Source organism: Schistocerca americana, chromosome 10 (genome assembly GCF_021461395.2).
Source record: "Schistocerca americana isolate TAMUIC-IGC-003095 chromosome 10, iqSchAmer2.1, whole genome shotgun sequence".
Lineage (NCBI taxonomy): Eukaryota > Metazoa > Arthropoda > Insecta > Orthoptera > Acrididae > Schistocerca > Schistocerca americana.
In genome coordinates, this window is record NC_060128.1 from 89,469,384 (window position 1) to 89,494,426 (window position 25,043).

Genomic DNA, 25,043 nt, shown 5'->3' on the forward strand with positions numbered 1-25,043 from the left:
AATGCAGTGTCAGACAGTAGTTCAGAATGTCTGACGCAGAGTTCCCGTAAAGTGGGGAAACCATGGCTGATGGCAATTACAGTGCTATCGTCCAGGCTGCGACCCGCTCGTAGATTCAGAAGCTTCAGTTTTGGCAGCCCACCAATCCTTAAAAACAGAGCTGAGTAAAAATTTTATGTTGTGAAAGATTTTTTTTTCTATGTAATGGAAAAAATTAGAGAGAGAAATTTGACATCACCTGATAACAAGTTGGTGACACATCCGTCTTGATTTTGATGATTTTGGCATGCCAATTAGGTGCCAGCCCAAACTAAATGTCACAAAAAGATTTATTTATTTAACTCAAATCACATAAGGACCTTAAAGGCCCTCTCTTACATTGGACCAGTGTTTCACATAGAGTACCTTTCTTACTTTGGAGACAATGTGAATAAATTGTACTGACTAAGAGCTAATACAGTTAATACTGGCAGTATTTCTATTACTGCTGCTTCCAATAACAAAATAATAATGATGATGACAATAACAATAGTAGTAGTAGTAGTAGTAGTAGTAGTAGTAGGAGGAGGAGGAGGAGGAGGAGTGATAATGATAATAATAATAATAATAATAATAATAATAATAGTGGCAAATACAAAAGAATTTATAAGTGTAGAAAATAAATATTTTCTGACATAGCAAGTCTTGGGGAATGGAAATTTATGAAGACAGCACCAGCTAAGAACACTGGGAAACAAGGAAAATGTGGCTGGACAGAAGGCTGTAAAGGTGTAACGAGTGAGTACAAGGGCAATGGTAGTTACGGAGATGTTATTCAGTTCTCTAATACAATGTGGGAGGTTGGGTCACTAAGCCACCTTTTCTGGAGATATCGAGGTCACAGATCACAATGTACTATCCAATTTCAACCAGACGGAACTGTTAGAACACTTGCACTTTCTACATGCGAGGTCCAAAACATGATAGTTTTCCAAATATCAAACATTTATGAGGGCAGTTCAATAAGTAATGCAACACATTTTTTTTCTCGGCCAATTTTGGTTGAAAAAACCGGAAATTTCTTGTGGAATATTTTCAAACATTCCCGCTTCGTCTCGTACAGTTTCATTGACTTCCGACAGGTGGCAGCGCTGTGCGGAAATGTTAAAATGGCGTCTGTAACGGATGTGCGTTGCAAACTACGGGCAGTGATCGAGTTTGTTTTGGCGGAAAACCAGGGCATCTCAGATATTCATAGGCGCTTGCAGAATGTCTACAGTGATCTGGCAGTGGACAAAAGCACGGTGAGTCGTTGGGCAAAGCGTGTGTCATCATCGCCGCAAGGCAAGCAAGACTGTCTGATCTCCCGCGTGCGGGCCGGCCGTGCACAGCTGTGACTCCTGCAATGGCGGAGCGTGCGAACACACTCGTTCGAGATGATCGACGGATCACCATCAAACAACTCAGTGCTCAACTTGACATCTCTGTTGGTAGTGCTGTCACAATCGTTCACCAGTTGGGATATTCAAAGGTTTGTTCCCGCTGGGTCCCTCGTTGTCTAACCGAACACCATAAAGAGCAAAGGAGAACCATCTGTGCGGAATTGCTTGCTCGTCATGTGGCTGAGGGTGACAATTTCTTGTCAAAGATTGTTACAGGCGATGAAACATGGGTTCATCACTTCGAACCTGAAACAAAACGGCAATCAATGGAGTGGCGCCACACCCACTCACCTACCAAGAAAAAGTTTAAAGCCATACCCTCAGCCGGTAAAGTCATGGTTACAGTCTTCTGGGATGCTGAAGGGGTTATTCTGTTCGATGTCCTTCCCCACGATCAAACGATCAACTCTGAAGTGTATTGTGCTACTCTTCAGAAATTGAAGAAACGACTTCAGCGTGTTCGTAGGCACAAAAATCTGAACGAACTTCTCCTTCTTCATGACAACGCAAGACCTCACACAAGTCTTCGCACCCGAGAGGAGCTCACAAAACTTCAGTGGACTGTTCTTCCTCATGCACCCTACAGCCCTGATCTCGCACCGTCGGATTTCCATATGTTTGGCCCAATGAAGGACGCAATCCGTGGGAGGCACTACGCGGATGATGAAGAAGTTATTGATGCAGTACGACGTTGGCTCTGACATCGACCAGTGGAATGGTACCGTGCAGGCATACAGGCCCTCATTTCAAGGTGGCGTAAGGCTGTAGCATTGAATGGAGATTACGTTGAAAAATAGTGTTGTGTAGCTAAAAGATTGGGGAATAACCTGGTGTATTTCAATGCTGAATAAAACAACCCCTGTTTCAGAAAAAAAATGTGTTGCATTACTTATTGAACTGCCCTCGTAATTTTGATCAGTTTTAGTTGTCAGTGAGCAATAACCAAGTGTGGAACCTTAAAATATGAAGATGATCATTAAACAGGATGTGGGGAAAAAATCAACCTGATGAATGTAAGATTAAATAGAGAAAAATTTTCCAAATAGATACAGCCAATCAATCACGTACTGGAGTAAATCTGTGTGGCAAGAGAGCGTATTTGGATTTGCCTGCAGGCTGTTTTGTCCAAATACACTGTTATTGCCCTTTTTATAGTAAGAGTTCTCTGTACATCAGCAAAAACTAAAATGTCTGGCCTTTAGACATTGCATTTTACAGTACCACATGTTCTGTATCTTAATGCAGTGCTATTTCTCCAGTACAGATCATCATCTCAACAAAGTAACAAGCATTAGCAACTTTTTCCATGAACTACTGAACAGGCTGGATGGAGGAAACAAAGTTATAGGGACTTCCCTAGATCTGTCTAAATCATTCGATTCTGTGGATCATGCAGTACTGTTATCCAAGTTAGAAAATTACGGGATAAGAGGAGTAGCTCTAAAATTACTAAGTTCTTATCTCCGTGATAGAAAACAGTGCACAAAACTAAATTATAAGAATTAAAGTAAGATCCAAACAGTAAAGTCAGCATACAGAACTCTCAATTGTGGAGTTCCCCAAGGAAGTATACTTGGACCATTCTTGTTTACAGTATATATTAACGATATAACACAGCCACAAAACTCCAAACTAGTGACCTATGCTGATGATACATCTTTTATTAGTTCAGGCTGTACAGAGCGGGCAGCAATCCAAAGCAACAAAGAGAACTTTGAATTGATCACAGAATATGTAACAGTGAATAAGCTTACACTGAATAAGGACAAGACTGTAGTAATAAAGTTCTTGCTACATTTTAATAATACTCATACTCAATCACTTTCTACAGTTGAAACATCTGACAAACTTAAGTTTTGAGGCATATTGATTGATGAACATCTCACTTGGAAAGAGCATATCGGCTCCATCTGTAAAAAGGTTTCTGGTAATATTTACTTACTAAAAAGTCTTGCAAATATAATAGCTCCCCTTGTCCTTAAACAAGGATAATTGCTAACATAAGCAAACGCCAGTCCTGTACAGACTATTTCAAAAATTATAAATTAGTGACGTCCATAATTACAATACTCGAGCCAAAAGTGTCTATTGTAGGATACGGACTAACAAGAAAGCTACAGACCACAGTCCATATGTAACTGGAAGACAATTTTATAATAAGTTGCCAAAAAACATAAAACAACTCCAAGACAATCTTTTCAAGGGCAAGTTGAAAAATTTGTTAACAGAAGGATGTTTATACGCATTAAAAGAATTCTGAGCTGCAGTACTGTTAGTTTATTCTTTTACATACTGCAGTATATTAGTGGTGGTATTGTTATAATTGGCTAATTGATGTATATAATCATTATAAGTATGGAGTGATATATATAATGTGCTAATGTGTTTATAACATTATTGCATGGAATGATATACAATGCACTACTCGATGTATATATTCATTCTTGGAATGACGATATTGATGTAATTGTACAAAAAATGACGATGTCCAAGACTGTAAAGTTAACATGGACAAATAAACATTATTACTTTTATTACTACTATTACTATTATTACTACTACTACTACTACTACGGTTCTATTAGCACAGTCAGTTTAACAGCTGAGCTTTACTTGGCAAAATTCAGCGAAAATTTGCATCTAATGTAGGATGCCACGGACAGGAGATGAAAGTCTCCCTATTCGTTGACTTTTCAGCTAGATCATTACTTTCAGCTAATTTAACTGGTACTTGCACTCTTCAGTGTAAAAGGTATTAGATGGTCCCCTTTAAAGTGCACAGACTTCCTCGCAATTGTTATCGATTAGTTGCCGATTTGTGGCCGTAGCTCCACAACAGTGCTTTTCCGACCTACCGTTATCAGGGAACTCTGTGTCATCTACTGTGGTCTGACCTTATTATCAGATTATTTGTTTCCAACCTACTTATGACCAAAACTAGCCATTAGTCATTTGTGTCATACACTGTGCAAATACATATTTCTAAAAAGATGTGGCACTGCCATGCCTCTAATGGTGAAGTGTCATACATTATCGAAGAGACACTTTAGGAGGGAACACGTGCTAACTATCACCAGCTGGCGAGAGACCTGTGTTCACATCACAGTCGAGTGCCACACACATGCTTTAGAGTATTTCTTTCTGCTGTTTCTTTCACTCTTCGACAAGAGAGAGAAAGCTGTCATAAAAATTATATATTGTTTCAAATTAAACTAAGTTTACTGTTAATGAGGAAAAGGTTTATCAGCATACTTGACTATAGACTTCAACAACTCATATTTGATATAAAGCAAAGAGATCCTCTGCACCAAGCACAATCGATCAAAGCTATTTTCTTGCACATACATATTACCTGCCTGATTTGATGATAATAATAATGATGATGGTGATGATGGTGGTGGTTTGTGGAGCACTAAACATCATAATCATTAGTGCCCACACAAGTTCCCAATCTTTCTGGTTCCAATCTCATCACTTCCCAAACGATGGTGAGGGCAACACAAACACCCAGTTCCCAGGCAGAGAAAATCCCCGACTCGGCTGGGAATCAAACCCAGGACCCCGTGATTCAGAGGTAGCAATGCTAGCCACTAGACCACAAGCTGTGGACCCCTGCCTGATTTGCACAGGAAAACTAACTTTTTTTCACTCATGAAGACACTACTCTTGGCAGTTAACTTTCTCATATATCACGTATACACTAATACAGTGTGAAATATTGGGGATGTCGACTGATAATATAAAAGACTAGGCATAGTAATGAAACTGGGCATTATACCATATTTATTTTGTTGTAAAAAAATTAGTTATCTTATGATAGATTTTCAATGTTTGTTAAGAAATTGTCATCTGGGCACAAACAGCATGTCTGCAATCTCGGAGTCCTGTGGCACTAATTATGTATTTCCATTATTGTTATGTATCCACATACCTTATTCGCTGTTATGCTAAGAAAAAGTTTCACTTTCTTTATTTCAATAATCATAGGCTGACAAAAAATTAAGCATTGAGAAGATATGGTAAGGTATTGTAACTTCACACACATACACAATGGTGGGTATGTAAATGACTATAGTTGCCATTCTCTCTGACAGGCAGAACGATCACCAGCGTGCATTATTGTTGTTTGTGTTTAGTGTTCTTACCCGGCCTGGTAGTGAACTTTGAGTCATCAGTCTTTTTGAGGCATTAGTCTTCTGTCTGGTTTGAAGTGGCTCACCACAATATCCTCTTCTGCGCCAGACTTTCCATCTCAGAGCAGCAGTTGCAACCTACATCCTCAATTATTTGCTAGATGTATCCCACACTCTGTCTTCCTCTACGGCTCCCTCAAGTACCATGCAAGTTATTTCCTGATGTCCTAACAAATGTCCTATCATCCTTTCCCTTCTTCTTGTCAGTGTTTTTTGTATATTACTTTCCTCAGCGATTCTGCAGAGAACCTCCTCATTCCTTACCTTATCAGTCTATCTAATTTTCAACATTCTTCTGTAGCACCACATATCAAATACTTCAATTCTCTTCTGTTCCAGTTTTCCCACAGTCTGTGTCTCAGTCATACAATGCTGAGCTCTAAACATAACATACATTCTAGAAACTTCCTCCTCAAATTAAGCCCTATGTTTGAGACTAGTGGACTTCTTTTGCCCAGAAATGCGCTTTCTGTCAGTGCTAGTCTACTTTTCCTGTCCTCCTTCCTCCATCCATCATGGGCTATTTTGTTGACTGAGTAGAAGTCTACCTTAACCAACTTCGTGATTGCCAATTCTGATATTAAGTTTCTCACTGTTCTCATTTCTGCTACTGCTCATTACTTTCATCTCTCTTCAACTTACTTTCCATCCATACTGTGTACTCATTAGACTGTTCATTCAATTCAGCAAATCCTGTAATTTTTCTTCACTATCACCAAGGATAGCAATGTCATCAGAAAATCTTAGCATTGATATCCTTTCACCTCAAATTTTAATTCCACTCTTGAAGCATTCTTTTATTTCCATCACCGTTTTTTCGACACACTGATTGAACAGCAGGGGCAAAAGACGATATCCCTGTCTTACATTCTTATTTTTGTGCACTTGTTCTTGGTCTCCCACTCTTATTATTCCCTCTCGGTTCTTGTACACACTGTATACAAGGACTGGAACTTAAATAGTGGCAACTATTTATTCACAAACAATACAAAATATTTTCATTCTAGAAACATCCCCCAGGCTGTGGTTAAGCCATGTCTCTGCAATATCCTTTCTTTCAGGAGTGCTAGTTCTGCAAGGTTCACGGGAGAGCTTCTGTAAAGTTTGGAAGGTAGGAGACGAGGTACTGGTGGAAGTAAAGCTGTGAGGACGGGGCGTGAGTTGTGCCTGGGTAGCTCAGTCGATAGAGCACTTGCCCGCAAAAGGCAAAGGTCCCGAGTTCGAGTCTCAGTCCGGCACACAGTTTTAATCTGCCAGGAAGTTTCAAAAGAGTTACATGTTTGCACCTGTTGTTGTCTTCCAAAGCAGTCACCAGCATTGTGTAGAACCCATTGCCAGTGATGTGGAAAGCGAAGTATACCGTTAGCAGAGCCTGTTCTGTTGATGGTGCGAATGGAGCAGTCTACTGCTTGCCGAATCTCTGGACCAGTTCTGAAGCGAATGCCACACAGTGCTTCCTTCACCTTTGGAATCAAATTAAAGTCACAAGAACGTATGTCTGGGGAGCATGGTGGATGGTACAGTACTTCCCAGTCTCATCGGCTGAACAGAGCAGCCACAGCTTGCGCTGTATGCGCCCGCGCATTGTCGTGCAAAATGATGGGTGGGTTGCGCAGAAAGTGTCGCCACTTCTTCCGCAAAGCTGGTCGCAGGCGATGCTCCAAAAATGAACAGTAATACTGTGCATAGACGGTCTGCCTCGGAGGAACATAGTGCGTTAGGATAACACCATCACAGTGTACATGAGAATCACCATAACCTTCACGATACTGGGGCTCTGATGCACTTTCAACTTTAGCGGCAACCCATAATGACACCATTCGTTGGATTGGCATTTCAGTTTTGGCTCGTTTGATGTAACCCATGTCTCATCCAGTGTTAAGATACGGCATAAGAAAGCCTCTCCTTCGCGCTCATACTGTTCCAAGTGCATCTGAGCAGCATCTTAATGCATCCATTTCTGTATTTCCGTCAATTCCTGCAGAACTCATCATGATGCAATTTTTCGCATGCCCTGGCGTTCCTTCAGGAAGCAAAGCACAGTCGTATGCGCTAGTCCGGTTTCGTGGGCGAGCTCACGAATCATATGGCATCGATCACTATCCACTAACGCGGCAACAGCATGCACTACTACTTCAAAGATGCTAGGACGACCTGCCCGACGCATGTCTGCCACAGTTTTCCGACCTTCGTTGCAGGCTTTTACCCAAGGTGCCACTGTTCTGTACGGCAATGCCAATTCCCCGCACGCCTCTTGAAGACTTCGACAACACTGCCGTGCTGTACGACCTCTGGCACATTCAATCTTGATCCAACTCCGTTGCTCCTGTTTTGAAAACATAGTGACACCATTAGGCTAAGCCGCTCGCTCACAAGTGACTGTGTTTCCCTCGACTGGGCACACGCCGGTGACGTGGGACGGGCGAGTCCATTTGCCCGGAGGTAAGGTAGGTATGTCAACAACGTGTGCTATCAGTGACAATAGTAGATTCCATTGCATACTGTCTCCACAGCAGTCTTGCCACTAAGTTCCAACCTATGTATTACCTGTCTTTCCATATAGCTTACCCATACTTTCCTCAGAATTTTGAAAATTGCACACCGTTTGACATTGTCAAATGCTTCTTCCAGGTTGACAGAAGGGTATATAAGGGGTGTGAACATTGCCAGTGTGAGTGGTCACTGTCAAGGATAGGGAGGTGTTGCGTACTCGTTTGAGATAGTCTCGTAAGCACCTGACAGGTTTTCAGGTATGACAGGAGCCTCACTGTGGCTCTCTACCTTTCGCCAGCAGGTCAAATCATTCAGTATCCAGATTTGTGGGGCAGCTGTGTGACAAGGGTCGATGCTGGACCGCACGGTTAAGTGATCGTAGGCATACAGCTACATCTACATTTACACAGCCACTGTATGGGGGGTAGCAGAGCGTGCCCTGCACCACTACTACTCATTTCCTTTCCTGTTACATTTGCAAACAAAGTGGGGGAAAAACGACTGTCTATATGCCTCCGTATGAGCCCTAATTCTTCTTATCTTATTTTTGTGGTCCTTACTTGCAATGTATGTTGGTGGCAGTAGAATCATTTGGCAGTCAGCTTCAAATGCCAGTTCTCAACATTCTCCCCCAAAACAAAGTCATGTGACCTCCAGTGAGTCCCATTTCAGTTCCCATACCATCTCCATAACACTTATGTAATTTTCAAACCTACCGGTAACAAATCTAGCAGCCCGTCTCTGAATTGCTTCAATATCCTCTTTCAATCCAACCTGTTAAGGATCCCAAACACTCCAGTAGTATTGAAGAATATGTCGCACCAGTGTCCTACATTTTGTAACCTTTACAGGTGAACTAAACTTTCCTAAAATTGTCCAAATAAAGCAATGTTGACCACCTGCATTCAACACCATATTACTGGTATTCAAACAACTTGACTGTGTCAAGCAGGACACTAGTAATACTGTAACTGAACATTATAGGTTTGTTCTCCCTACTCATCCCTCTTAACTTAGATATTTCCACATTTGTAGCTGGCTGCCATTCATCACAACTAGAAATTTTGTCTAAGTCATCTTGTATCTTCTAACAATCACTCAACTTTGACACCTAACCATACACCACAGCATTGTCAGCAAATAATCACAGATTGCTGCCCACCCCATCCACCAAATCAATTATGTATATAGAGAACAACAGCAGTCCTATCACACTTCCCTGGGGCACTCCTGACGATACCCCTGTCTGATGAACTCTGGCTGTCGAGGACAACACACTGGGTTCTATTACTTCAGAAGTTTTCAGGCCACTCACATATCCCACATGCTTGTACCTTTATTAACAGCTTGCAGTGGGGGCACTGTGTCAAATGCTTTCCAGAAATCTGGAAATACAGAATCTACCCGTTCCCCTTATCCATAGTTCGCAGTATACCGTGTGAAAAAAGGGAAATCTGAGTTTCGCATGAGCTATGCTCCCTAAAACCATGCTGATCTTAGACGTAAGCTTCCCAGTCTCAAAAATATTTGTTATATTCACACTGAGAATATGTTCATGGATACTGCAGCAAATCATAGTTAGGGATATGGTCTCTAATTTTGCAGGTCCATTCTTTTACCCTTCTTATATGCAGGAGTCACCTGTGCTTTTTTCCAGTCACTTGTGACTTTGTGCTGCACAAGAGATTTGTGATGAATGCGAGCCAGGTAAGGGGCTAATACTGTAGGGTACTCTTCGTAAAACAGAACAGTGATTCACTTATTTGCTTTCGAATCTTTCAGTTGTCTCTCTAAGTCACTGATGCTTATTACTATGCTGTCCATAAAGGAGTCTGTCCGATGGTCAAATGATGGTGTCTTTGTACAATTCTCCACTTGAATGATTTCTTGAAAGTGAAATTTAGAACTTCCATTCTGGTACAAAAGCTGTAGCTGGCAGATGTGTGCATGAGGTGTGCTTGCGCACGAGTGCGTGTGCGTGTGTTTACTGATGAAGGCTGTGGCCGAAAACAATATGTGACTGTGTTGATATTCATACCTGGAGTATCCGTTGTTTAATTTAGAACTTCAGCTTTCGCTTTGTTATCTTCAACTGCCACACAAGACTGGTCAACAAGGGACTGAAAGGAAGCCTTAGACCCACTCAGTGATTTTACACAGGACCAGAATTTTCTCTGGTTCTCTGCCAGCTCTGTTGCCAAGGTGTGCCTCTGGTAGTTGTTACATACTTTGTGCATAGATCTTTTCACAGCTGCACGAATCTCTACTAATCTTTGTTTGTTGTCATTTGTGCATTCTCTTTTGAATCTAGAGTGCAACAGCCTCTGCTTGCTCAACATCTTCCAAATTTCGTTATTAAACCACGGTGGGTCTCTTCCATCCTTTATTCACTTACCAGGCACATAACTCTTCAAACCACGATTCACAATCTGCTTAAGCGTTGCCCATAATTCCTCTACGTCCATCTAACTGGAAGTAAATAACGTCAATTCACTCTTTAAGCAAGATAGTACCAATTGCTTGTCTGCACTATCTAGCAGAAACACGTTCATAGTCTTCCTGACTGATTTATGAACTTCCGTAACCATAATTGCTATAATAACATCATATCGCTAATCCCTGTTTCTACCAGGTGTACTGGTATGAAATGAGAGTTTTTTTGTGAAAATGAAACACTAATTTTGAATTGAAAAGTAAAAACATTTTATTCTAAGCACTTACCATTGCTTTCTATACATTTTGACCACTTTTCTGGCAATTTGTGGACACCGTGCTAATAGAAATGTTCGTCTTTTGAAGCAAACCGATCAGACACACAATTTTTGACTTGTTCGTAGGAATCGAAGCGTTCCTCAGCCAATGCGTGTTCCATTGATGAAAACAAATGGTAGTCGGAAGGGGCCAAGCCTGGTGAATACGGCGGGTGGGGTAGCAGTTCCCAGCCAAGTGTTTTGATTGTATCCTGAACCAGTTTTGCTTTGTGTGCAGGTGCATTGTTGTGTAAAAAAATTACTTTGCCATGTCTTCTGGCCCATTCTGGTCTTTTTTCGATCAATGCATAGTTCAAATTGACCATTTGTTGTCTGTAGCGATTAGTATTCACAGTTTCACCGGGTTTTAGAAGCTCATGATACACCGCATCTTTCTGATCCCACCAAACACGGAGGATTGTCTTCTTGCCGAATCGATCTGGTTTTGCAGTCGATGTTGCTTGTTGTCCCGGATTAACCCATGATTTTTCCCGTTTAGGATTCTTAAAATAAACCCATTTTTCATTGCCAGTAACAATTCGATGCAAAACTGATTTTCTTTTATGTCTTTGAAGCAAAATTTGACAATTGGTTTTTCGGTTTTCAATCAGTCTTTCATTCAATTCATGTGGCACCCATTTTCCACACTTTTGGATCTTTCTCATAGCTTTCAAAAGGTCAGAAATTGTTTGTTGTGCAACATTTAGCATTGCTGCCATTTGCTTCTGACTCAGAGTATCATCTTCATCCAATATTGCTTGCAATTTGGTGTCTTCGAACTTTTTTGGTGGTCTTCCATGTTCTTCATTTCTTACATCAAAATCACTATTTCTGAACCGTTGAAACCATCTTCTGCATGTCGCTTTTGATACAGCACGATCACCATATGCCTCGACAAGCATTCAATGCGACTTTGCAGCACTTTTTTTCAAATGGAAACAAAAGATTAATGCTTTCCGCAAATCATCACTTTCTGGTACAAAATTCGACATTGTTAACACGATGAAAACATATGATTTTGTTTGTTCCATACCTTGATGTATACTAAACATCTTTGACAGATGTCATGCCAGTATTTCGCACAACTGTCTGTTACAACAAGTGTTCAATATGATATTGTTCTTGCAAAGCTGGAATCAAAAATTCCACGAGGAATTATGATACACAGTGTGGCGATCCGATGGCAGGGTGTGGGTAAGGCGAATGCCCGGTGAACGTCATCTGCCAGCGTGTAGTGCCAACAATAAAATTCGGAGGCAGTGGTGTTATAATGTGGTCGTGTTTTTCATGGAGGGGGCCCCAGCACTATCACAGCACAGGCCTACATTGATGTTTTAAGCACCTTCTTGCTTCCCACTGTTGAAGAGCAATTCGGGGATGGTAACTGCATCTTTCAACATGTTCGAGCACCTGTTCATAATGCACGGCCTGTGGCAGAGCGGTTACACGACAATAACATCCCTGTAATGGACTGGCCTGCACAGAGTCCTGACCTGACTCCTATACAACACCTTTGGGATGTTTTGGAACGCCAACTTTGTGCCTCGGTGCAGCATTCCGTGAAGAATGGGCCGCCATTCCCCAAGAAACCTTCCAGCACCTGAATGAACGTATGCCTGCGAGAGTGGAAGCTGTCATAGAGGCTAAGGGTGGGCTGACACCTTACTGAATTCCAGCATTGCCGATGCAGGGTACCAGAGACTTGTAATTCATTTCCAGCCAGGTGTCCAGATACTTTTAATCACATGTGTAGATTGTGAGATGCCTCACATGTTGCACTTTTCCGTTGGTAGAGGTCATTGTGTTGAGGAAAAGCAAACTGCATTATCTGCATACAGGGGTGGACATGGTTCCTCAAGGATAGATGCATACTTGTGCTCATCCACAGTGCCTTTCAGAATGATGAGATTACACAGGAAATGCCACAAAAATGTTCCCCAGACCATAACACTCCTCCCTGCAGCCTAGACTCTTCTGACGATTGTTGCAGGGCGTTTGCTTCCAGATGGTTCACAATGTACACACCAGTGGCCACATGTCCGATGGAGCACAAAACGTGGTTCAACAGAAAAGGCCACCTGTTGCTACTCAGTAGATGTTCAGTTGGGGTACTGGTGTGCTAATTTCTGCCTTCGTGCAGATAAACAGCAATCAGCATGAGTGCATTAACCAGTGTTCGTCAGGATAGAGGTCAGGAACGGAGGGCGTTGTAAAATGAAAAGTAATGAAGTGGAATGGACCCAGTTTATTCCTGTAACGATGATGCATTGGTGCCTACGTAGGGCTGAGCAGCCCCAAGAGAGGCCGAGGCTAGAGGAGCGACTACTCGGGGCCGAGGTCTGAAGCTAAGAGAGCGCGGAGCTGTTTACGAGCCGCCCTCGCCGCTCCTGGCCGCATCCCCATGTGATCACACGATTAGTCTCTGATTGGAGGATTGATTCCGCCAACGCGCCTTGCTAGTAGCGTACCCCCGTCAGTGCAACCAACCCATGGGACTTGAGTCTGACCGAGGAGCACGTGGCAGGAATGTGCCGACCGTGGTCTTCCGGCCAGCACCTTCCACCACAGTATGCCCAAGCCGGCTACAGCCGAACATTATGCATGGAAAATTTATTTAATAAAATTTTGTCGGCAATGATCCCTCTTGGGGGGGTCTCCTCCCTGCACAGCAGGCACCTACTACAGAGGACCATAGACGGCAACATTCACTAAACCGTCATTGAGGAGACATTGTTAGAAGCCGCTTGGTTGAACTGGGTGGTCAGTTGCTCAACAGTTGCACGTCGGTTCATCCATACACATCTCCACAGTCATCATTCACCCCTATCATCTGTGACCCATTATGCACCACAGTTGTTCCAGTGCCAGTTTTGGATAGTGCCATTTTGTTGGTCCGAAAGCCAATTATCGTACCCTTTCGGACAGCCGGTAAATCGGTCTGTTTCCATATTGTGACCGACTGCATTGTTTTTTCGCACTCCCTCTATACTCTTTATGTGCCCTCCACTACTAGTGCTGCCTGCAGTCTGTGAGTGGTTACTGCTTGTTAACATCAAACATAGGCACTGGTCATATTAATGTGAATGGGCAGTGTAGAAGTATAATTTGAGAGCTTTTGAACACAGATCCAGCATTATAATGTGAAGGTGTTAGTGAGATCATGTTGAAGAGGGGAAGAAAGAGGGTGGAATTACTGAATTTAAATTAATGATATGAATATAATAGAGGGAAACATTCCACGCGGGAAAAATATATCTAAAAACAAAGATGATGTGACTTACCATACGAAAGCGCTGGCAGGTCGATAGACACACAAACAAACACAATCATACACACAAAATTCTAGCTTTCGCAACCAATGGTTGCTTCATCAGGAAAGAGGGAAGGAGAAGGAAAGACGAAAGGATGTGGGTTTTAAGGGAGAGGGTAAGGAGTCATTCCAATTCCGGGAGCGGAAAGACTTACCTTATGGGGAAAAAAGGACAGGTATACACTCGCACACACACCCATATCCAACCACACATACACAGACACAAGCAGACAAGCAGAGGCCTTTACAAACGTCTGCTTGTGTCTGTGTATGTGCGGATGGATATGGGTGTGTGTGTGAGTGTATACCTGTCCTTTTTTCCCCATAAGGTAAGTCTTTCCGCTCCCGGGATTGGAATGACTCCTTACCCTCTCCCTTAAAACCCACATCCTTTTGTCTTTCCCTCTCCTTCCCTCTTTACTGATGAAGCAACTGTTGGTAGCAAAAGCTAGAATTTTGTGTGTAGGACTGTGTTTGTTTGTGTGTCTATCGACCTGCCAGCGCTTTCGTATGATAAGTCACATCATCTTTGTTATTAGATGAATTTAAATTAAGTTAGACTATGTGCTAACATCAGGTTTAGAGCCAAAATGTATCATAAATGTCCATACCAGCACAAGTTTGTTTCAAGTATGATAACTGAATATAAATTTCAAATAAGTCATTCAATGTGAAAACATGTACTAACAAGAATGGAATATATATAAGATTGAGTAAGTTTCAATGTGTAGTACACAGGATTACCAAAGAAGTGGAAAGAAAGGGAGCAATACATTCAGGTATGGGGTCAAAATAAAGTAAAAGCAAGTCCATCACAAAATAAGTGAAGAGAGAGAAGGGAAGAGAAGTATATAATTATGAACATAATGCTGTTCACTTATGAGTTGCAAATTAGAGGACCCTACCTAGACTGTAGTGGTCTGGCAGATATACTGAGTTAGAATTAAAAATGGTGAAAGTGTGAGTTTTGGGCTCTGACCAAAATCAAAGTTACAGAAATTAAAGGAACGTAGTATACAAAACTAAAAATTTATTGTCAAAAACGCACTGTGCAAGCTGCTAAAAATTTATTGTCAAAAAGGCACTGTGCGAGCTGATAGTGGCCTCATAATGGTGTAAGCATTGTTTACATGGAATGGACTAAGTCCTTTGGTCAACCTGAAAAGATCATTTTCTGGAATTGGAGACATTTGCAGCCATTCACGGACTTCACGGTCCCAAACAACGATGGAATATTTACGGACGATAATCCTCCATGTCACCGAGCCACAGCTGTTCGCAATCGGTTCGGAGAACGTTCTGGACAATTTGAGCGACCACCCAGATCACTCTACACAAATCTCATCAAACATTTATGGGACGCAATTGAGAGGCCAGTTTGTCTATAAAAGCCTCCACAGGCGGGCAGAGTGGCTCAATATTTCTGCAGGGGACTTGAAACGACTCCCCGAGTCCGTGCCACACTGAGTTGGTGCACTACACAGGGCAAAAGGAGGTATCCCGTGACTTTTGACGACTCAGTTTAGTGTGAAGAGATTACTCTGTGCCGAAGGTGACACAGCACAGCTCAATAGCAGTGGCACTACAGACGCCAGTAGCTACTACTTGTCAATTGCTGGGGAACGAGCGAGATGAAAATGTGCCGCATTTGAACCACTTTAATTGGACAGAAGCCAAAGAAATTTTAATACATTGCACCTCGAATATATTACACACTAATGAAAATTGCTTGTGTCCATCACATAAACTTACTTAAATACCATAGTAATTTTATCAAGCGGTTCAGGACTGGAGACCCACATCTCAAGTTCTTGCAAGTTCTTCAGGTTTCTCAGTGCAGTAAATGCCTCCCTCACCTCACTGTGGCTTAAGTCTAAATCATAGAGATGCAGTCGTTCCAAGCTGTCAGCACAGATGGTCAGCAATGGTAGGACACACCTGTGTAACAACAGTTCACATTCAAGTAGTCAAAATAAATGAGGAACCACTTATTCTAACTCGTAAATTGATTATGGTTATTCTTAATAGTAACATTACCACAGACAAATGTGACTACTACATCACTAGCTACTGAAATATGGGATCATAATAATTATACTAATCTTGATCACAATGAACCCACTGTTAACCAACAATATACTAATTACATAATAATAATAAAAATAACAGTTCTGCGAGGCTCAACTGACAGATGCAAGTTGACATGCTACCGCAAAGATGTTAGCGACAGTGTTAGATTACTCCCCTGCACATCTGTTTCCCCATTTGTGTTCCATTGGTAGCACATTATGGAACTATCTATACAGGATTCAATTGATAACAATTAATGACAGATCACAAAATGTATTATTTATTACTGGAATCATTCCTTATTCAAAAGCCAGATCAAATTACACTTTGATTTAGAAAAATCCCATATGGCTAAACATATACACATATCAAAAAATGTTTCGCATCACCCAGCTTCCCGGAACTGCTGAAGATAGACGTTGACTGTGGATATTGCATCACAGACACAGAGACTCTGACTGTTCAGAGATGTCACTAAACCCGCCCAAAGATGTAAACAAAAATGTGTGAGCAGTGTCTATTAACAGAGAGGGTCCATTAGTTCCAGTCATTCCACCAAGAAGGAGATACACAGCTCGTGTTGTCTGTAGTTCGACAACGCCTAGACAGTCAATACCATGTTTTGATCGCGTCCACATTGTTACATTGTGCCAGGAAGGGTTCTCAACAAGGGAAGTGTCCAGGTGTCTCTGAGGGAACCAAAGTGATGTTGTTCGGATATGGAGTAGATACAGACAGACAGGAACTGTCAATTACATGCCTCGTTCAGGCTGACCGAGGGCTACTACTGCAGTGGATGACCCACGGATTATGGGCTTGGAGGAACCCTGACAGCAAAGCCACCATGTTGAATAATGCTTTTCGTGCACCTTCAGGACGTCATGTTATGACTCGAACTGTGCGCAATAGGCTGCACGATGCACAACTTCACTCCCAACGTCCATGGACAGGTCGATCTTTGCAACCACAACACCACGCAGCACGGTACAGATGGGCCCAACAACATGCATAATTGACCGCTCAGGATTGGCATCACGTTCTCTTCACCCATGAGTGTTGCATATGCCTTCAACCAGACAATTGTCAGAGGTGTTTTGAGGCAACCCAGTCAGGTTCGATGCCTTAGACACTCTGTCCAGTGAACACAGCAAGGTGGAGGTTCCTTGCTGTTTTGGGTGGCATTATGTGGGGACAACTTACGCCACTGGTGGTCGTGGAAGGCGCCTTAACAGCTGTACGATACGCGAATGCCATCCTCCAACCAACAGTGCAAACATATAGGCAGCATATTGGCGTGGCATTCATCTTCGTGGACGACAGTTTGCGCCCCCTTCATTCACATCTTCTGAATGATTTCCTTCAGGTAACAACATCGCTCGACTAGAGGGGCCAGCATGTTCTCCAGACATGAACCCTATCGAACATGTCTGGGACAGATTGAAAAGGGCTGTTTATGGACGACATGACCCACCAACCACTCAGAGGGATCTACGCCGAATCACCAGTGCCTTGATGAACTTGTGGATAGTATACCACGACGAATACAGGCGTGTATCAATGCAAGATGATGTGCTACTGGGTATTAGAGGTACTGGTGTGTACAGCAATCTGGACCACCAACTCTGAAGGTCTCGCTGTATGGTAGAACAACACGCCAGTGTGGTTTCCACGAGCAATAAAAAGGGCAGAAATGATGTTTATGTTGATCTCTACTCCATTTTTGTGTACAGGTTCCTGAACTTGAAATCGAGATGATACAAAATTTTTTTTGATGTGTGTAATTAACTTGTTCATGTCAAAGCTTAATGGAAATGTTGTGGAAACAATGGACTGGCGATATTATCGAGAAGGATGCAATTTTGTTCCAATTATATCAAAACACATTAGTCTAAATGCAACTGTATGTCAAGAATGCTGCTGACCAACTGGGGGGCCTCAAATATTATGCCCAGCACACACAACATGACGACAATAATAAATCACAAACCTCTGTCGGCAGGCAAAGATTATTTGATTATTTTTTACTTTCAGACAAGGTTTAACTAGTTGTTGCTGTGAACTGTCAATACTCGATATGCAGTAAAACTCAACAATAAATTCAGAAAATGCTAAAAATAACCAAATATTATGACAAGTGAGGCTATAGGACCTTCACAAAGTCTTGCAATTGGACTCGTCTCCCTAAAATACCCCAGTAATCCTACTGCAAAAAGAAATTTAATGTGGAATTCATAAAATTTGTCATTCCTGGAGAATATTAAAATCTTCGATAACGATAGGAGTTGAAGTAATCAATTAAAATTCGTGCTAAGGCTTGGACTTTAACTTGGGTCTCCTGCTACTAAGCCGATATGATATCCGCTACATCACCCTAGCATTGTGGTAACACAGCTGCACAGAATACCCTAGTCCAATGCCCTCCCTAACACAAACTTCAATTCACATGCCAGCCCAACTTGATTTCCCCCTTTTTAATTCATCAGTATTGCCAAGGCTCTCCAATACTGGCAAAGTGCCCCAGCTTTGTACGTAATGGGGAAATCCTGACTACTCCTGGCATAGGTGAGCTACTGATCTCACGTAATTATATCAATAGAGAGCCTTGGCAATATTGATGAGTTAAAAACGGGAAAATCAAGATGGGCTGAGATGTGTATTTATGTTTGCTCTACGAAGGACACTGGACTTGGGTATTCCATGCAGTTGTGTTACCCAATGCTAGGAAAGTGTAGTGGATGGCACATCTGTCCAGTAAGCAGGAGACCCCAGTTCAAATTCTGGCCTTGGCACAAATTTTAATACATAACTTCTCATCCTATTCTTGTCAAAGATAAAGCTGAGATGCAATATGTCTCCAGGAAAACATAATTACATCAGATAAATGAATCTTAAAATTGTTGAGAGGTGAAGGCTAGGCTGAAGGCATACTGCAATTTACCATGGTTCTTTGGGATTTGATTCCACTACCTTTCAGTTTCTAGGCGTGAGCTTTATCACTAGACCACCAAGACTGGCAACAATTACAAGGTGATTTTTCCAACGTGTGCAAACTTCAGGGACTGATGGATGAGAGGATAGGGAACAAAAAAGGTGTAATGAACTCATGTCCAGAAATGCATAGTTTCCATGCTAGAGACCATTTATTCAAACATACATTGTTAGAGAGACTGGTCTAATACATGCTGTACCATGCAGCCACAGTCACAGTATGTGCTGAAAAGGGTTTCCATTTGCCTCATCGCAGGTGTGTATGCACCATTGCATGTTCTTTCTGTCTCCACACGATCACATCAGCCTGGATGCATCCGAACACTGTCAAAGGCGACATGAATATGCTGCTCCAGTGTCTCCACATCTGAAATGGGCTCTCCATACACGATACTTTTGAGACAGCCCCATAACCAGAAACTGCAGGTAGCAGCAGCCAAGACAGATGCAGTAACAGGTAAGTAACCAATTTTGTGACTTTTACGAGTTCCTAACCAGGAGTGAACTGCACCATTTAATCTGTGTACTTTGATAGTTTAGTTTCTTGAGTTTCTGCATGTTAATTTAATATCTAATAGCCACAGTTCTCACATTTTCGTTTGTGTCGGAAAGTAAACCGATTTTGTGACACATTACAAGTTCCTAATCAGGAGTGAATTATTTAGTTTCACCTGCATGCTTCGGTAGTTAGGCTATTGACTCTCTGCATATTAATCTAATTTATTAGACATAGTTCCTGCATTTTCATCAGTATCTACAATAGAGTTCTGCAGCACATGCTGATAGTCTGTTTATTGGGGTAGTTTCGTTTCCCACAGTCTTTAGTATGGATAGGGACTGTGATTGTTGTGTGTGGATGCGAGCCGAGTTGGCGACACTTTGCTGTCAACTCCAGGCTGTGATGGCTTCGGTTACTCAGCTTGAACCTCCAGTCGATGGGCACCACTATTGTGCGCCAGCCGGTGGGATTCAACAGACTTCCAGCACACCTGAGTCCTCCGATCGGTCCTCACCTGTGGCCAGCCCAGTTACTGCTCGCACTTAGGTTGACCCCTCACCCGTGGTCGAGTGGGAAGTCACCTCGGGGCGTAACAGGCAGCAAATAACCTTCCCATGGGGCTGCACATAAGACCTCCCCCATTAGCCCGACAAGCAGGTTCCAGGTGCTGTCTGTGGCTGAAACTGTCGCTCAGCCAGATGCTGTCACCTGTCCTTTTTCAGAGGAAACCTCTCAGCCTACAAGATCCAGGCAATCGAAGAGGGTGAGATTATTGACAGTTGGGAGCTTCAACGTTAGGCACGTTATGGGGCCCCTTAGGGACATGGCTGCCAAGAAGGTCTTTCCAGATGCCATGAAGAGCACAGGGTGCAGCCAACTGCAGGTGGTGGCTCACGTTGGTACCAATGATGTGTGTCACTTCGGATCTGAAGAGATTCTATCTGGTTTTGAGCAGCTAACAGAAGTGGTAAAGGCTATGTATTGCTTGTGAGATGAAAGCAGAGCTGACCATTTGCAGCACAGTTGACAAGACCGATTGTGGACCTCTGGTGCAGAGCTAAGTGGAGGGTCTGAATCAGAGACTCAGACAGTTCTGCGACCGTGTAGGCTGCAGACTCTTCGACTTGCGCCGTAGGGTGGTTGGCTTTCGGGTTCCACTGAATAGGTCATGTGTCCACTATACGTAGGAGGCGACTAAAGTGCACATCATTTACGACGGCGGCCGAGTTTAGGTTCGTTCTGTGCATCTGACATCACAAAACACAGTCAGCCAATGAACAGAGAACAACGATGCCAGAGCTCAACTGAAGTGCAGAGCATGGACGAGTGCCTTCAGTTTTAGAAACGTTCAGTCATAAATAAAGTAATTGAACAAAAGCAATGTCTTGACAGCAGACTTTCTTTTATAGAAAGTTTGGAAAAAGCATTCTTTATACCAGTTGATTCATATTCTATTAATTAATTAAACCAAACAAGCAATAAGCCTCCTAATTCAGGCGATAGCAAGGAAAAGTGTTTGTATCATTCTCACTAACCGCTTTTTCGCAATAAAGAACAGCGGTAATTGTTTATTTCCTACTGTACTTCGACGAAACGTGAGTAATTCATAATCATACCAACAGTGTTTGTCGGTATTTTACATGATATTTTAAGTCCTCCGGGAGATATAGTGAATGACGAGCTGTGTTAGCATAATAGTTAATGAGAGTGGCTGCTAAGCGAAAGGTTCTGAGTTCAAACTTTTATCGGTGCTTAATATTTTCTTTATTTAAAAACAATATCAAAGTGTCTTACTTCATGAATTTTATTCGTTTAAATATAATTTTTTGAAATTTCTAGTGGCAACTAAAATTGACCATATGGAAAGTATACGCTGTGGACTTTTACCTCTGCAAACTCTTCAAAATTTCGTGCAATTGTTTACTACATCTAATACTGCACAATAACTGCGTTGAACATCGAAACAAAATTAAGTCATTTATGGGAGGAAGATATCAGTCAAGAAGATATGTAAAAATCAAATTATTGGGCCAAATAGATTTTGTGAAAACGAATGATAAACTGTGTCAAAGTAGTCGAAGCACCATGTGTCTGCACAGGCGAGCAGTGCAGTGATGACAAAATGGTGCACAGCACGGAATGCGAGGAGCACGTCTGTAGCAGCGAAAGGGTTAATGCGGCTGTGGTGGCTTCACTTCATAAGCTGCGCGCTCCCCCCTAAACGTAAGTTTGCGAACTATACTATGGCGCCGCTTCTCTTGGCGCGTGCAACTGGCAACGCAGCAATCTCCCACGTCCAGGCAGGCATGCGCGAACCGCCAAGATAGAAGAATTGAGCAATACATGGGCAGCAGGGGCTGTGTGGCATGGACTGGGCAGTTTTTTAGGTTATAGGGTCTCGGGAAAACACAAAAAGGGCACCAGTCACAAAGAGTGCAGGCCGAATACTGGAAGAACATAGATACAGGAACCATCAGTATAAAAGCTGTAAACTGTTGTAGCTGTGTTAGGAAAGTACCAGAGCTCAAGGCACTAATAGAAAGCACTGATGCTCAAATTGTCATAGGCACTAAAAGCTGGCTAAAGCCGGAAATAAGTTCAGCTGTTAGAAGTAGTTTATCTTGTCATGATATTGAAGTAGATAGTTCCTGTAAATTTGTATGGGTAGAGGTCATTGTTGGCAACTGGAATAAAATAATAACTGGATCCTTCTACTGACCTCCCAACTCAGATGGTACAATTGCTGAAAGGTTCAAAGAAAACTTGAGTTTGATTTCAAACACATACCTGACTCATACAATTATAGTTGGTGGTGACTTTAATTTACCCTCGATATGTTAGTGAAAAAACATGTTTAATTCCGGAGGTGTGCATAAAACTTCATCCGAAATTGTCCTAAATGCAATCTCTGAAAATTACTTCAAGCAGTTAGTTCATGAGCCCATGCGAATAGTAAATGGTTGTGAAAACACACTTGACCTCTTAGCAACAAATAATCCTCAGTTAATAACGAGCGTCAAAATGGATGCAGGGATCAGTGAACACAGGGTCGTCTTCTCAAGACTGAATATTATAACCCCCAAATCCTCCAAAAATAAAGGAAAAATATACCTATTCAAAAAGGCAGATAAAAATTCACTTGACGTCTTTCTGAGACTCCTTCCAATAAGTGCAGACCAGATGTGGCTTGAATTCAAAGAAATAGCATCAGCATCAATTGAGAGATTTATATGAAATAAATTAACAAACAGCAGAGCAGATCTTCCTTGGTACATAAAATGGGTCAAACACTGGTGCAGAAACAACAAAAAAAACATGCCAAATTTAAACAGATGCAAAGTGTCCAAGATTGTCAATCTTTTACAGAAGCTCGAAATTTAGTGTGGTCTTCGATGTGAGTTGCTTAAAACAGTTTTCACAACAAAACTCTGACTCCAAAACTAACAGAAAATCCAAAGAGATTCTGGTCATATGTGAAGTATGCTAGTGGTAAGACACAATCAATACCTTCTCTGCGCAAGAGCAATGGAGATACTATCGAAGACAGTGCTGCCAAAGCAGAGTTACTAAACACAGTCTACCAAAATTCCTTCACTGAAGAAGACAAAGTAAATATTCCAGAATTCGAATCAAGAACAGTGCCAACTCGAGTAACGCAGAAGTAGATGACCTCAGAGTATTGAAGCAACTTAAATCATTTAATAAAAGCAAATCTTCTGGTCAAGACTGTATACCAATTAGATTCCTTTCAGAGTATGCTGATTCAATAGCTTAACAATCATATACAACCGTCTGCTTGATGAAAGATCCATACCCAACAACTGGAATGTTGCAGAGGTCACACCAATATTCAAGAGAGGTAGTAGGAGTAAGCCACTAAATTGTGCATTAACACACAGCCAACACGAATTTAAAAAACATCGTTCTTGTAAAACACAACTAGATCTTTACTCGCACAAAGTGTTGAGTGCTATTGACAAGGGATTTCAGATGTGAATTCCATATTTCTGGATTTCTAGAAGGCTTTTGACACTGTACCACACATGCAGCTTGTAGTGAAATTGTATGTTGATGGAATATTGTCTCAGCTATGTGACTGGATTTGTGATTTTCTGTCAGAGAGGTAACAGTTCGTAGTAACTGATGGAAAGTCATCGAGTAAAACAGAAGTGATTTCTGGCATTCCCCATGGTAGTGTTATAGACCCTTTGCTGCTCCTTATCTCTATAAACCATTTGGGAGACAATCTCAGCAGCCGTCTTAGGTTATTTGCACAGGATGCTGTCATTTATCGACTAGTAAAGTCACCAGAAGATCAAAACAAATTGCAAAACGGTTTAGAAACATATATCTGTATGGTGCGAAAATTGGCGTGAGTGCTAAAAGTAACCCACTACATGATAAATCAGTCAAATCTAAAGGCCATAAATTCAACTAAGTACCTAGGAATTACAATTACAAACAACTTAAATTGGAAGGAACACACAGAAAATGTTGTGGGGAAGGCTAACCAGAGACTACGTTTTATTGGCAGGACACTTAAAAAATGTAACAGATCTACTAAGGAGACTGCCTACACTACGCTTGTCCGTCCTCTTATAGAATACTGCTGTGCAGCTTGGGATTCTTTACCAGATAGGATTGACAGAGTACATAGATAAAGTTCCAAGACGGGCATCACGTTTTGTATTAACGTGAAATAGTGGAGAGAGTGTCACGGAAATGATATGGGATTTGGAATGGACATCGCTAAAACAAAGGCGTGTTTCGTTGTGGAGAAATATTCTTGCAAAATTCCAATCACCAACTTTCTCCTCTGAATGCGAAAATATTTTGTTGATGCCGACCTACATAGGGAACACCATGATAAAATAAGGGACGGACAAATATAGGTGTTCATCCTTTCCATGCGCTATATGGGATTGGAAAACTAGAGAATTGTGAAGGTGGTTTGACAAACCCTCTGCCAGGCACTTAAATGTGATTTGCAAAGTATCCATGTAGATGTAGATGTTGATTTAGATGCATGGGTTGAGATCCAGTGAATGACCAGGACACGCAACTGGCTCCCCTCATCCGATCCATTGTCCAGGGAAGACACGATTGACATGTGTCCTGACGTTAATGGTGAAGTGGGCTGGAGCACCATCATGTAGCAGCCACATAACCCTTCGAATCATCAATGGCACTTTTTCCAGCATGGGAAGCAAAGTAACCCGCAAGGAACTCCGATGCTTCCAGCCTATTAGGCGACATATGGTCGCCAATTACCCCTGCCCACACATTCTGGTTGCACTGATGCTGATGATTCGGTGTCAC

General features: G+C 42.0%; 1 protein-coding gene across 1 annotated transcript in view; it reads right to left on the reverse strand.

Annotated features, from left to right (window-relative positions):
* Nucleotides 1-15,915: 15,915 nt before the first annotated feature.
* LOC124552260 overlaps nt 15,916-25,043 on the reverse strand; it is an 81,818-nt gene continuing 72,690 nt past the window's right edge. The window contains exon 5 of the mRNA XM_047126541.1: nt 15,916-16,105. Within this exon, the coding sequence (XP_046982497.1) occupies nt 15,916-16,105 (190 nt within the window). The remainder of the gene's footprint in view (nt 16,106-25,043) is intronic.